The sequence below is a fragment of the Gracilinanus agilis genome, chromosome 5 (assembly GCF_016433145.1).
Source record: "Gracilinanus agilis isolate LMUSP501 chromosome 5, AgileGrace, whole genome shotgun sequence".
NCBI lineage: Eukaryota > Metazoa > Chordata > Mammalia > Didelphimorphia > Didelphidae > Gracilinanus > Gracilinanus agilis.
In genome coordinates this window covers 273618605-273633064 of record NC_058134.1, presented here as the reverse complement: position 1 = coordinate 273633064, position 14460 = coordinate 273618605, and the positions used below count along the sequence as shown (strand labels likewise).

The following is a 14460-nucleotide window of genomic DNA, read 5'->3' as shown; positions in this document are numbered from 1 at the left end:
ACTTGCTCAATTCTAGCCTTTAGGGATTGATTTTCAGCTATAATCTTTTGGTTTTCGGCTATGATCTTTTGATTTTCGGCCATAATCTTCTGGTTTTCGGCCATAATCTTCTGGTATTCCTTTTCAATCTGGTCATTTCTGGTGTTCAATTTGCTTATCAGTTCATTTGGTTTCTGAGCCTCACTTTCCAATTGCAAGATTCTACCTTTTGAACAGTTATTTTCTTGCCAGATCTCTTCCATTTTCCTCAAAATCTCAGTTTTGAACTCTTCCATAGCTTGTGAGGAGTTTTCCTTATTTGAGGAAGGTCCGGATGCTTGTTTGTTCTCCTCCTCTGTTTGCTCGGTCGTCTGGATTTTCTCTGTGTAAAAGTTGTCGAGTGTTAAAGACTTCTTTTTCTTGTTGTTAATCTTTCTCTTCTGAACTTCCTGAGACTGGGTAGCCATTATTAGCCCAGCAGCTTCTCAGGTTTATCCTCACGCTCAGGGTCTGTCCACGGTCAAGCCCCCTGGTGGACCCCCTTGCTTGATCATCTGCCAGAGGTTTCTTTATAAGTCTCAGGGCGCTGCTTCCACTGTCGTATACCCGTCTGCACTGGTTCCCTACTCTGGGTTTCAGAGCTTTAGTTCGTGGCTGTGTCTGCCTCCACCCACGCCTCCACCCGTGCCTGATCTGGGCGTCTTGCTCCCGCACTCAGATTTTGTGTGCGTTCGTTAGCTTTTTGGGGTCCTAAATCTTGCTGCTCTCAGGAACAGGCCCCGGAGCTACCAATGACTCAATGGGTGCCCCAAACTTGCTCTATTTTTTTTTTAGCTGGCTTCGGCGCTATAGGTGTTGTGTGTGGAGGGGTTGGGGGTGGCGTGGTTGCTCAGCCCGCGATTTAGTGAGAGCTGCTTCACCCCTTTATAGCTTGGAAATGCCTCGATTCCACGTATCTTCCACACTGTGCCCTGTTGTGGGGTTCCTCCGTTCATCTGGACTTGTTTTTATGTCCCCTTGAGGAGTTTTGTGTGTTTTGGTCAGGAGAGGTTAAGAGCTGCTTCTTACTCTGCCGCCATCTTAACCCGGAACCTGGATTAGCTTTTAATTGAACTGGTGCTACTAGGACAATGAAATTGAAAGACTCTCATCTGTTTGGTTACAGTTGTCCACTGTTTTCTCTTCTTTTTATTAAATGTGATGATTAAAGGCTATTGAAACTCTTGAGGGGGTGGAAAATCATTCCAGTATTTTCATGTTTCACAGAACGATGCTCTCTCATTTGCACACTCATCAATTCTCTCATAAAGCTGTGCAGAAAAGCAGAATGATGAAGTGGAAAGGACCCTAGGCAGGAGGTCAGAAGACCTGAATTCTAGCTCCTAGCTCTCCCACTTACTCCATTGGTGATTTGAACAAAACAGTTAATATCTCAGAGCCTCAATTTTCCCATCTTAAAAATAAGCTAATACTATCTGGCAGATCTGTGCCTCAGAGTTGTTATGAGACTCCAAATAGTAATAATAATAATAATAATAATAATAATAATAATAATAATAATAATAATAATAATAGATTGAAAACATTTTTTAATAATAGATAAGATTTTAGATCTAGAGCAGAAAGCAACCTTAGAGACCATCTAGTCCAAAATCTCAGGGAAAGCTGAGGAAGTTTGTAAGCATCACCATTGCCATATTCCCCAAGGCAGGATGCAGAATGGCTGTTCAGAAAAGTGTGGGGGAAAGGTTATGATTTCATTCTTTTCCTATTTTTGCCATATTTTTTATTTGTGGACATTCTTGCTGCTGATATAGATCCCAAGTTCTCCACATCTTAACAGAAAATATTTCCAGATTGCCAAAAAGAAAAGCCAACTTATCCCCTTGTGACCCATCCCAGATTGGTTCTCAGACACTGAGATCTTTCAAACTTCAGAGGACTTACCAAAGAGCCTGAATTCTATTTGCTGAAACCCAGAGAAGCCAGGGTTACCTTCAAAGCAAGATCCAGCACCAGAGTAGAACTTTAGTGAGGGAAAGTGGTATTAATATCATCGTTAACTTGATTATCCCTAAGAGTGATATTATTTGGGAACACTGCTGTGCTGAGAAGCTTCAGAAAAGCATGCTTCAGTAGAGAAGAAAACAATACTTGGAAATGCCAAAACACAGGAAGCCAGAGAGCAAGAGATCCTTCCCTCCCACCTCGGAGAAAGGAGGGCGGAAACTGGTCAGGAGAATGAAGAAATGTCCACTAATTTAAAACCATTCTATATGAAATAGAGGGAAAGAATCTTCTTGGAGACCACAACCATAGCCATGCAAATAAAAGGGAATATGGTGTTTGGGGAGAGGGAACATTCCCACCAATGGTCAGTTCCATGCCCCTGGGGAAAAAGTTAGAGGATCTGAGCCAAAGACCAAGGGTAGTTGACATAGATGAGCATTTTTCTCCTAGAGGATAACGATAACTGATTGTATAGTGTCCCCTGGAGTTCTGGGGGGCACTAGAATTCTGGGACGCAGCTTTAACTCCTCTCAGGATCGTGGATGTTACAATAGGCATCATCCTACTTTTAAGTGTATTTAAGTGAAAGAACCTTACCAATGCTCGCTCTCTTCTGTTTTCAGGAATAGATAATCTCTATGAGAGGGCTCTTCACATCCGTAAACTCCTCCTCACTTTGCCCAGATCGGTCCTTATCGTGATGAGGTATCTTTTTGCTTTCCTCAACCAGTAAGTATCTTTGAGGCTGCTGTGAAAGTACTGATCTTTAGCCATTTTTGCACCGTGTCTGAATTGTCTGGGTTCTCTACAAAACCAACACACTAGTTCTCTTTGGTTTGTTTTCATTGGCACATTAAAAGTCGGGGGGAATGATCAAATGCATTCCAAAAAAAATATGTTTCTTCTTAGGGAATCAAGGTCACTGTTAGATTGAAAGCACTACCCCAAATATCAATTCAGAAGGAGACCTTGGAAGATTGTAGAAGGTAGAAGGACCTGCTCTGCTGTGATCCGTGGGGTCATGAAGAGTCAGAAACAAGTGAACAAACCCCCAATGCAGAAATTATGGGCAGTTCTCCCCAAATAGCCACATCTTCTTGAAAGGAACTAAGCTAACGTTAGATATTTTTTTGAGGGTTCTTTTTTTTTTTTTTGAGGGTTTCTTTAAGTCAGAATGAGTTAGGCACCTGTCCACTGTGGAACGTTACTATTATCCTCCTATGGTTGAGGATGGGAAAAGGAGAAATAAGAGAGAGATGAGTGTTATGCCCTGAAATAAATGAGAAATGCTGTCATTTTAGTAGAATGAGATTTAGTAAATATTTGAATGCATTCGTAAGTCATTTTTCCATTAATAATACAATAGAAATCTTAAAATGTAGTTTTGATTTTCAAAGGAACATTTTTCTTTCCATTTAGTTCATTTATTTTTCAGTTAAACATTTTTTTAAAAAGCTAGTTTTCTTATTTCCTGGTGCATATCCAGCCTTTTAAGAGCATCCTGGCCTAGTTCTAGATAAGCTCTTTTCCCCTTTCCTATTCTCACCCCACGTCCTCTACCAGTATTTCAAATAAGCAATTGGAGCTAAGGAAGTACAATGGATGTCAGGGGGTTGGGGGAAGTTCACCAATGATTTACTGAATCAATTTGAGGAAATGCCTTTTCCTCTTTCCAGTGTAGATTGTCCATTTCTAAAATTAGGATATTCTCTTCTCTCCACTTCCCTGAAGAGGGAGGGGAAGTTTGCCTATTGCTTTGAGCTCTCAAAAAAATGCCAGGGCAGTTGTGGACGTAGCCCCTTCTGGAAAATTAACGACCTGAAGTGAAGCCCTCAGAGCAGCCCAGAGTCAGAGCCAAGGTGCCCCTACAGATAGGAAGAAGCCGGCATTCAGTAAATATTTGTTTAAATGAATTCAGTTGGATGTGAATAAAGACAGAGACATGCACGGCTAAAGCTACAGGACCCATTCCTTTCCCAAAAGGTTCAGAAAGAAATGCCTGTTGGGATCGAATCAGGTCACCATTATTTTTAGGCTCAATTGTAGGCTCAAATCTTTTAAAATATGTTAAAGATGTCACAGTGGTATAAAGGCATTAACAACACAATGGAAGATTATGGGAAGAGAAATTAATGTCTCCAGATTTACTCTCTTGGATTCTTACCACATTTGCCCTGCTAGGCAAATTTTCTCTCCCCATTAAATACCCCACCCCACCCCACCCCCGGCAAAACTACTGCGCTAATCTTTGAAAATAGTAAGGCACTATTTGAATTTTACATACTTCCCCATGACTTTACAACCCATATCTATTTTTTCAAAACTCCATTTTCCAATCCTTAGTGAAATTTAGCATCTCTCTAATCAAGAGGAGTCCACATTAGCCCTGAAAATTCTTCTCTCAGCTCTTGCCCCATCTTCCCTCCAGGGTTCTAGAGATTCTCTTTGAAGGGTCAGGGATCATTCTCTGATGCCATTGTCCAAGCCCCAACTAGAAGGCTTCCCCTTCCCTAGCCCACCCCTTAGCCAATATTATCAATTATAAATCAATTTAGTCAACCAACCTAAGTAACTTTTAGATAGGGGTATTGGGCGGCTAGGTGGTTCAATGGATGGTGAGTCAGATGAGAGATTGTGGGTTCAAATCTGGCCTCAGACACTTCCTAGCAATGTGACCCTGGACAAGTTACTTAATCCCAATTGCTTAATCCCAATAGCCCTTACTGCTCTTCTGCCTTGGAACCAATACATAGTATGGATTCTAAGACAAAAGATAATGGTTTACTTTATTCTTAAAAGGAAGGCTGTTTACTAAAAATTCAGAAGGAAGCTGGCATAAAACATTCCTCCACCAAAGTGTGACACCTCCTCTTTCAGGGACATAGAGCATCCAGGGCAAAGTGGGCTCAAGCTTAGTGTTATATTGAATCTCTGGGAGCTTGAAGATCACCTTTGATTGACAAATAAGTCAGTTGGATAGAATGTTCCCAGGGAGTCATGCGAGAGGCAGGAGGAGGGGCAGCTGAGAATCCTGAAAGGGTTCTGGGTCTTTGACCTGTGCTGAGGCTGGAGATCAGTGGATCCTGGTCTTGGAGTGAGAGGGTGCAAACATCTCTCTCTGCAAACTCTTCCTGTACTTGAGATACCATGCCAACCTGTACCTGACCACCACCTTGGTGTCTACTGCCCCTAGATATTAGGAATTATATCATCTAGATATCTAGGTTTCCCAGGGCCCGGGAGGGATCCGGGAAGTGGGCAGGAGACGAAGAAGAGGGTGGAAAAGGGTGGAAATAACTCAACTGTAAGGCTGAAGATCTATTGAAGAAGAAGTCAAATATCCCAACAGTTTACCTACTCTGGTTTAGTCCTGGCCAGGCTGAACCAGAGGGAAGCTACATTGATTCTTCATCTGCTAGCAGTTGAGATTTCATTAGCAACCAGTAGAGTAGGGTCTCCTATACCACAGTCCTTTACCCGTATCCTTCTTGTTAATATAAAGTTTAAAGTACTTTCCTAAAGCAGTGTCAAAACTTGTTTTGGGAAGGGAGAAAGCAGTCAGAATACAAGGCGTTATCCTAGCTAAAGAGCCCAAATCAACAAATCAATTAACCCCAGGTGGGTCCTGAAGGGCTATACCTCTTAGACCTGTAGGATCCTGCCTGGGCAACTGTTATAAGGGAGAAGGGTCATCTTATTCTCTCTGTACATCAATTTACCATCTCAAATAGATCAAGAGACTCCCAATAATTATAACATTAGAGAGCCCATGTGCCAAATAGTCATCTAACAGCTCTTAGTCCTTTTCGACAATAGCTAACAGGACCTACTATGTGCCAGGCACTGTGCTAAGTGCTTTGCAAATATCTCCTTTGATCCTCACAAACCTGGGAGGTGGGTGCTATTATTATCCCCGTTTTATGAATGAGGAAACTGAGGCAGACAGAAGTTAACTGGTAAATGCCTGAGAATGGATTTGAACTCAGATTTTCCAGACTTCAGGCTCAGTACTCTGTCCACTGAAACAAGAAGTTCACCATAAGCATAGTGAATCTTTATTATCTTTCCTTAGCTACTGACATAGTCATTGCTACCAGCTGATCTAGGACACTTCTAAGACATCAGTGAGAATATAAGAGCATCTGCTGTAATGGGGGTATAATGCGAGGAGACCAGTGGAAAAAGTAAGAGGTCCAGCATCTGCCAGATCCTTAAATACCTTCCAAGCTAAAAGAGGAAGGACACCCACCCAGTGTCCTGCCACCCATCGCACAACTAGAATTCTACAGAGCTCCAGCTGACCCATGGATTTTATACTGGATCTAGAGGATGCAACGATATCTCCCATCAAATTGGAACAGACCTCTTGTCTGGTGGAAATTCATTTCCTCAAATGGCTTTCAAGACTTTTCACGCTTAGCCTATAATCTTTTTTTTTTTACTTTTTTTTTTTTAATTTTAAACCCTTAACTTCTGTGTATTGACTTATAGGTGGAAGAGTGGTAAGGGTAGGCAATGGGGGTCAAGTGACTTGCCCAGGGTCACACAGCTGGGAAGTGTCTGAGGCCGGATTTGAACCTAGGACCTCCTGTCTCTAGGCTTGGCTCTCAATCCACTGAGCTACCCAGCTGCCCCTTAGCCTATAATCTTTTGATGATAGACCTGTTCTGAAATAATAAGATTATTAGGCAAAAAGGGGAGGAATGCCTCCAACTCCATCCTTACACAAGCAATTAAGCATTTTTAAAGTGCCTACCTACTATGTGCCAGGTACCATGCTGCCCTTTGGAGAATTAAATACAAAGAAAGAAGCAGTCCCTCTTCTCAAAGAGCTTACTTCTAGTTGTTGGAAATGAATTTACCTGTTCAAAAGAGAGAATTTGGAATCAAATCATGTCCTAGTGAAAAGGCCAGGGTGGAAGAAAATGGGCCTCCATTCCCAGGCATGCTGCCATCTTGCTTCTGCCTTCTAAAGAGACTGGCCTTGGTGTGTGATGTTTGGGTGTGGGGCTTTGGGAAAGAGCCCAGAGAGAAGGGGTTGGTAATTCATTGGAATTATTAAAGAATTCCATGAAAACTTAACATGTACTTCTAAAAAAATCAAAGTGTACATCACAAAAGTTCATAGTTTCAGAAACAATTGTGGAATGTTGGTTGTATATAAGTTAGTAATCTTTTTTTTTTCCATTCTCAAATGCTCCCTTTCCAAACAAGCTTTCATTTGAAAGCTGGAAAGACTAATTTCACAGGCCTCCTTGATTCAGGTGTTTCTGATAAGGGAATAAGGATGGCAAAGGTTCTACCCCAATTCTTTCTTTCTTTCATGCCTCAACTTCAGAACAAAGGGCTTAGACTAGAGAAGCTCTAAAAACAACGATTCTCTTATCCTGGATTCAATTTTAACATTTATTAAGTACTTTCTTTGTGCAAGGCACTGGGGAAGAAATAAAAACAGATAAAATAGGATATCAGCCTTCAAGGGACTTATATTCTGATAGAGGAGATAAGACATGGACACAATCAACAATAATATAAAATAGAGCTTGGTAAATACATGAGGTGTACAACTGGAAAAGCTATATGAACGATAAGTGCAATGAGAGCCCCAGGAAAGAAAAAATCATTTGCAGCTAAAGGGATCAGGAAAGGCTTCAAGGAGGCAGCAGTTGTGATGTGACTTCAAAGACTTCAGGTGGCAGAAATGGGCAAAAGGACATTTCTAAAATAGAGGAAATAGCACAAGTAAAGACCTGACCCCATTTGAAGAGCATGGCTTTCCAGTGATATATTAGAGATTTTTTTTTTCCCAAAAAAAAACTTTTACCATTTGCCTTAAAGGTTTTGGTTCCAAGGCAGAAGAGCGATATGGGATGAACAATTGGGGTTAAATTATTTTCCTAGGGGTACACAGCTAGGAAGTGTCTGAGACCATGTTTGAACCCAGGACCCACCCCATCTAGCTGTCCCCATTATAGACTTTTTAAAGACTGTGTACTTAGGGATGCTATGTAACAACTGTGGAACTTGGGCACTTTTTTCCCCTTCTTTTTAACTAGACTGCTTTATTTCACAAAAAGCGTATAATGGCATGCATTATGGTGAGTCATGTTTGACTTCGACACAACCTCGTTCCCATAGTGTGTAGTTTCCTCCCTTCAGTTTGTCATTCAATACAGCTCAATTCAACAAGCATCTATTAAAAATCTATTTTGTGCCAGGCATTGTGCTTTCATCTGGATTTTTAAGTTCTTTTGAGACCAAAGGACACTAGCATTGCTAAAGCAAAAATAGTTTTCCTAATGTAGCTTCCTGCCCAATTTAAGTGAAAAAAAGAAGAAAGATAATGCAGGCATGCTGTAATATATATAAGCCCATTTATAACCATCACTCCTGTAGTAGTATAAGAGAGGATTCTACTCCCACCCACCCTCAGGTCAGTGGATGTAATAATAAGAGGTAATGAGAAATTAATGTGGAGGCAGACAGGTGGCTCAGTGGATAGAGAGTTAGACCTAGAGGCAGGAGATCTTGGGTTCAAATCTGACCCAGGGCAAGTCACTTAACCCCCATTGCCTAGCCCTTACCACCCCTCTGCCTTAGAACTAATACTTAGTATTAAGGGTTAAAAAAAAGTTAATGAATTAACAATACTTAGTATTAAGGTTTTTTTTTTAAAGAGTTAATATATTAACATTAGTTAACACTGATCATTTTAGGGGACATAAATAGATCTCTTGAAAGAATTAATGGAAACTCCATTGGGTCAGCAAACAAATTGGACACAACCCTGGGTATGTTTAATAGCTAAGCCCCAGGGAGTTCAAGGGGATCCAGGTTCCAGATGTCTTTATGGAGGAGAGCCCTAAAGGGGAGGCAGAAAAGACTTCTTTCTCCTCCCTGTCATGGTGTCTAGCAATGACTTGTCCAGAGAGTAACACCTTTCTGCAGTTTCAAAGTTCATTGGTTTGGGAGACTTCAGGTTACAGTTGAGGGAGCAGATCTATGTCTAAATAGCCATGAATGCAAAGAGGAAATTGCTTTAGGGGCAGCATCTTTGAGAAATGGAACCTCACAGAGCAGTAAAAAGAGCTATCCATGGAGAAGGTTAAACCTTGGGTACCCAGCTTAACAACTTTCTTAGCAGAGCTATTATATCTATAGGATGTTGTGAGAGAAATCTAGGAACGACTGCCAGACCAGTTGTACCCGTAGTTCTAAGATGCCTTTGCCAGAAATGAATCCTATACTCACTGTCTTGAGTTGAAGCCTTCTCTTCCCGTAGATGCTATGTTTATTTCTGGGACAGGGCATCCCTGGTTTATAGAGAATGTTTTGTAGCTATTATTACACTATCCCATCTTAGTAAATGGCTTTGCCAAGAACTAATTATCTCTACTGCCTGGTTGTTCATGGGAAACACTGGTGGGGGCTCGCCAGATCAAGTGTTAGAAGTAGAGATCCCCTAAGGGTTATCCTTGAATAAAAGGTACCAGCTGCCCCTCTCCACCAGTCTGAGGGCTGGTTGGGGGAAATAACCCAGAAGAGATATGATAGTAACACGATTCATTAATATTTATGAAACTAAACTTTGTAATTATAACAAGTCATCTAGGGACCTTCCAAAAACAAGCAGCTCACGATCCAGGGATGAAATGGGAAAATGGGATTTATTTTCCCTAAAAAAATCTGTTGCAGAGGTACAACAGAATATTTATGTTCCTTTAATGTGTGTGATATGATGAAGGTTGAGGGACTATCGCTTAGCTTTGGAGACCAAACAGATATTTGAAGTCTCTTACATTGATTTTTTTTTAATGGTTTTTTTTTTTAAACCCTTGTACTTTCGGTGTATTGTCTCATAGGTGGAAGATTGGCAAGGGTGGGCAATGGGGGTCAAGTGACCTGCCCAGGGTCACACAGCTGGGAAGTGGCTGAGGCCGGGTTTGAACCTAGGACCTCCTGTCTCTAGGCCTGACTCTCACTCCACTGAGCTACCCAGCTGCCCCTCTTACATTGATTTTTAAATTCCAAGAGTTGCTCATTTGCTTCCTCTCAAGTGGCAAGGAAAGAACTGTCTTTCCCACTTTCAAGAAGGAATCGAGAAAAAAAAAAACATTGGGGAAGGAGGCGGGATTTTAGAGACCTAGACACAGCGGCCATGTAGGGCGTCTTTCCTCCCAGATGTATCTGCTTGACATTTAATGGTTGATTGTTTACTTTGTCTCTTACAGATGGAACTCTACTCATTTTATGCTGAGAACCATAATAAATTCTCTTCCCTAGTGTCCAAGAATGCTACTTAATAATAAAGCAAGCTGAATATACAATTCTCTTTCAGATGCTCCTCAGTACAGTTAGAGCCATCTTTGTTTTCATTTGAGCAGACTGCTGTAGGGTAGGATAGAAGACCATAAGTCATAATTGATCATCAAAGAGTTTATGCCCCAATTCTTAGAATTTGGGTCTTTTTAAACATCAATGAATTTTTCTATTAAAAAAAAAATCTCTTTACAATTCCTTGTGTTTCCTTCTCTAGCCTCTCACAGTACAGTGATGAGAACATGATGGACCCCTATAACCTAGCCATTTGTTTTGGGCCAACACTAATGCCTGTTCCAGAAATACAGGACCAGGTGTCTTGCCAGGCTCACGTGAATGAGATTGTCAAAACTATCATCATCCATCATGAGACCATTTTCCCAGATGCTAAAGAGCTAGATGGCCCAGTTTATGAGAAGTGCATGGCTGGGGATGACTACTGGTAAGTCAGAGGGGATTCAAACAGGAAAGAACCTGGCAGATGCTTCGTACCCCTAAACTCTTACATTTCTCAAAATAATAACAATGACAATAGCTACCCAAATCCATAGCACTATAAAATTTGCAAAACAGTCTACAAATATTTTTTCATTTTGTCCTCACAACAACTCTGGGAGGGAGGTGCCATTATTATCCCCTTTATTAAAGATGAGGAAACTAAGGCAAGTGGAGGTTAAGTATTTTGTCCAGGTCACCCAACTAATAAGTGGCAAGAGGCTGTACCACCTAGGTACCTTGAAAGAATATAACCCCATAAATTTAGGAAACAGGTAAATTAGAGTTCCAGGCCAGGAGTCAGGAAACTGCTCTTTATAAGTTCAAATCTGACCTCAGACACTTACTAGCTGGGTGACCCTGGGCAAGTCATTTAACCCTGTTTGCCTCAGTTTCCTCATCTGTAAAGTAAGCCAGAGAAGGAAATAGCAAACCATTCAGAAAATACTGACTCAAAAAATTTAGTAGCACTGAAATGTTTGCTAGAAACTAACTGGTTATCAAGGAAATTCAGACCTCCACCTGGAGTTCATCATCTCGTCTAGGTCTAAAAAAAAATCTTTTTCTAGTAGTCAGATTTGGAGGAAAATAGTTGTTATTCAAATTTGTATTGATTTATATTAGCATAGTAATTTGAAGAGAAAATGGCTGGACATTTCATATATATCTAGTTCCTCTCAAGTGACTGATGCAGACTGATGACCTTCCTCCTTCCATGTCCTTTACTGGGCAGTTATGATTCTACCCAACATTATACACATATATTCATGTCTATATGTTTTACGTATCACTTAAAACTTCTGAGAATTAAAAAATTATGAGCCTTTTTTTTAACCCTTATCATGTTCTACAGCACTAAGTGGGAACCCAACACGATTTTAGGATTATATTGTACAAATACATTAAAATTCAGCTATTAGGGAATCCACAGAATTTTAAAGTTGGACAAGACCTCAATAACAATCTAGTCCAACCCAAACATCCTAAATTAATCCTCTACTCTAACATACCCACCAAGTACTTCTTCAGGACTCCAGTGAAGGAGAAACTGAGGCAGCTGATTTCACTTTAGGAGAACTCTCATTGTTAGGGAGATTTTTTATTGATATCAAGTCTGAGTTTGCCTCTTTGGAACATGGTACAATATTCCTTGTTCCATCCTCTGGAACCAAACAGAAATAGTTGTAGAGATTAAAATTAATATGTAAGAACAAAGTATTATTTTTATAAGGTTTTATTAATAATAAACTAACATAAAAAACTAGAGTGAAAAGGTGCTAAACTAACTCAACCGCACTCGTGAAGATGAGAGAGAAAGAGAGAGGGAGGAGCTACAGAACTTATAAAACAATAATGTGACCATGCAAACGTGGAGGCACAGGAGAGAATAAAGGGAATTTGGGGAAATACTAAGGGACTTCTGGGGGATGAAGTCCAAGGTTCAAAATCTCCATTTATACATAGTCTAATCCCTCTTCTATGCCACAACCTTGCAAAAATGAACATTGGTATAGAAAGTGTTCTGATCATAAGAAAAATATAGTCAGCTTCCATTAACAATAGTCCTATAAAGGAGCAAAATAGGGTGAATTTCCCAAAATAACCCCCATATCATTTATATTTGACTCTTAAGATTTTTGTATTTATAGTTGATGTATATCTAGTGTCCAAAAAATATTCACACCCTAGTGGGATGGTCCTGTTCAGGAAGAGCTAGAAAACTGCCTAACCCATTTTGACCCCTTCCCCAGAATACCTGACTGCCCCCCACCCCTTTTACCAGGAATAAATAGGATCACTGCTTAGTGCAAATGCCAGGGTAGGCATTAGCCTAAAGCCTAAAAGCCTAAAAAATAAAATAAAATAATTGTATTCCTGCCTTAGGATGCAGAGATTATTATTTTGAATTAACATTTTCTTTCACCTCCTAAGTCAGATATAAACAGTATTCAAAGAAAATAAGTATAAAAAGGAGTGCTATATTAACAGTAACATTAATTATCAATAGTATCAATAAGTAGTGTGATGAAAATACCAATTAATAATGTCCTTAAGTAATATTACCAGTAAGAAGATTGTTTTTAATACCAGTAAGGATTATAAATTAGAGGGGAAGGAATAAGCACTTATATGGTGTCATTATAAGCCAGACTCTGTGCTAAGTGCAAATAACATCTCATTTTACCCTCAAAGCAGCCCTGCAAAGTAGGTACTGATATGATCCCCATTTTACCATTCTGGAAACTGAGGCAAACAAGCAAGCCTCAAAAGACTACATAAACATTAGCTATTATCACCATTATTATTTGAACCTTCTCATCTTGTTTCCATTAAATGAAACCACACTATCTGAAGTCTCCTACACAGTTCTTTTTATCAGGTAGCCCATTGACCACAATTTCTTGGTCTTCTTTAGGTCTAATCCTGTCAATTTTCAGAAACTATTTCCAAAAATATACTTGAACTCTATTACAAGATGCCTTGCAGATTCGTTATAGCATGGACTTTCATCTTATCTCTTTTAAACATAGTCCTGTGGATGGTATCTCTCATCAACTCACCAGAAAGTCACAAATATCATGGTGGTGCTCTCTTTTGGTGCTAACATGATGAATTCTGAATGGTCTTGCATTGTATTTTTTTTATTTAAATTCTCAACTGTTTGTTCCTCAAATTTCTGTGCCCCCCCCTCCCACCCACCCATGGCTTCCTAAAGATTCCCATTTCTACTTCACAGTGACAGCCCATATAGCGAGCATGGCACTTTGGAAGAAGTCGATCAGGATGCTGGTACAGAGCCTCACACCAGTGAAGACGGTACGCCTCATTTCTCCATGGTGTCAAAAAATATTCTGTGTCTGTGTGTGTTTAAATCAGATAAATTCCCTTTTTCCGAACTTATAGTCAATCTCATTTGCAAGTTGTCACTGAAAATGACATACAATGTTCCCATTTCAGGGGAATTGCCTTTTTTCCAAGCTACTCAACCCCATGCCTTTATCTACTTTTTTTTATCTTGTATCCCTTGTTTCTTTCCTTAGAAGGTTTGTTTTGGAGCATAGGCTTCTACAAGGGTCTCTTCCCTTTACCCAGCAAAAAGTAGAATAAAAAAAATTAATGTTAGATATCAATACAAATAACTATCTAATCCACTGGGCCAGTTGTCAAATGTTTTAATTTGTCATATACAAATAATTGCCCTGTATTTGTAAATTTGTAAAACGCCCATGTGTTTGTGCTTTAAATGAACACTCTGAGTATGCTAGACAAAAGAAAAACTTTTGAGAAAAAGAGACAGAAAAACAGAGAGAAAGAGAGAGAAGAGACAGACAGAGGAGAGAGAGAGAGAGAGAGAGAGAGAGAGAGAGAGAGAGAGAGAGAGAGAGAGAAGAGACAGACAGAGGAGAGAAAGACAGGAGAGAGAAGAGACAGAAACAGGTGGGGAGAGAGACAGAGGAGAGAAAGACAGAGACAGGGAGAAAGAGGAGAAAGAAAGACAGGAGAGGGAGAGAGACAGACAGACAGAGGAGAGAAAGACAGGAGAGAGAAGAGACAGAAATGGGGAAAGAGGGAGAGAGAGAGAAGAGAAGAGACAAAGAGGAGGGGGAGAGAGAAGAGACAGGAGAGAAAGATAGGAGAGACAGACAGAGAGAAATT

General features: G+C 40.2%; 1 protein-coding gene across 2 annotated transcripts in view; it reads left to right on the top strand.

Moving 5' to 3' along the window:
- Nucleotides 1–14460, top strand: part of SRGAP1 (SLIT-ROBO Rho GTPase activating protein 1) — a 354516-nt gene that overhangs the window by 319767 nt on the left and 20289 nt on the right. For both annotated transcript variants that reach the window (XM_044678455.1, XM_044678454.1), the window contains exons 16-18: nt 2613–2718; nt 10526–10750; nt 13541–13620. In XM_044678455.1, the coding sequence (XP_044534390.1) occupies nt 2613–2718; nt 10526–10750; nt 13541–13620 (411 nt within the window). The remainder of the gene's footprint in view (nt 1–2612; nt 2719–10525; nt 10751–13540; nt 13621–14460) is intronic.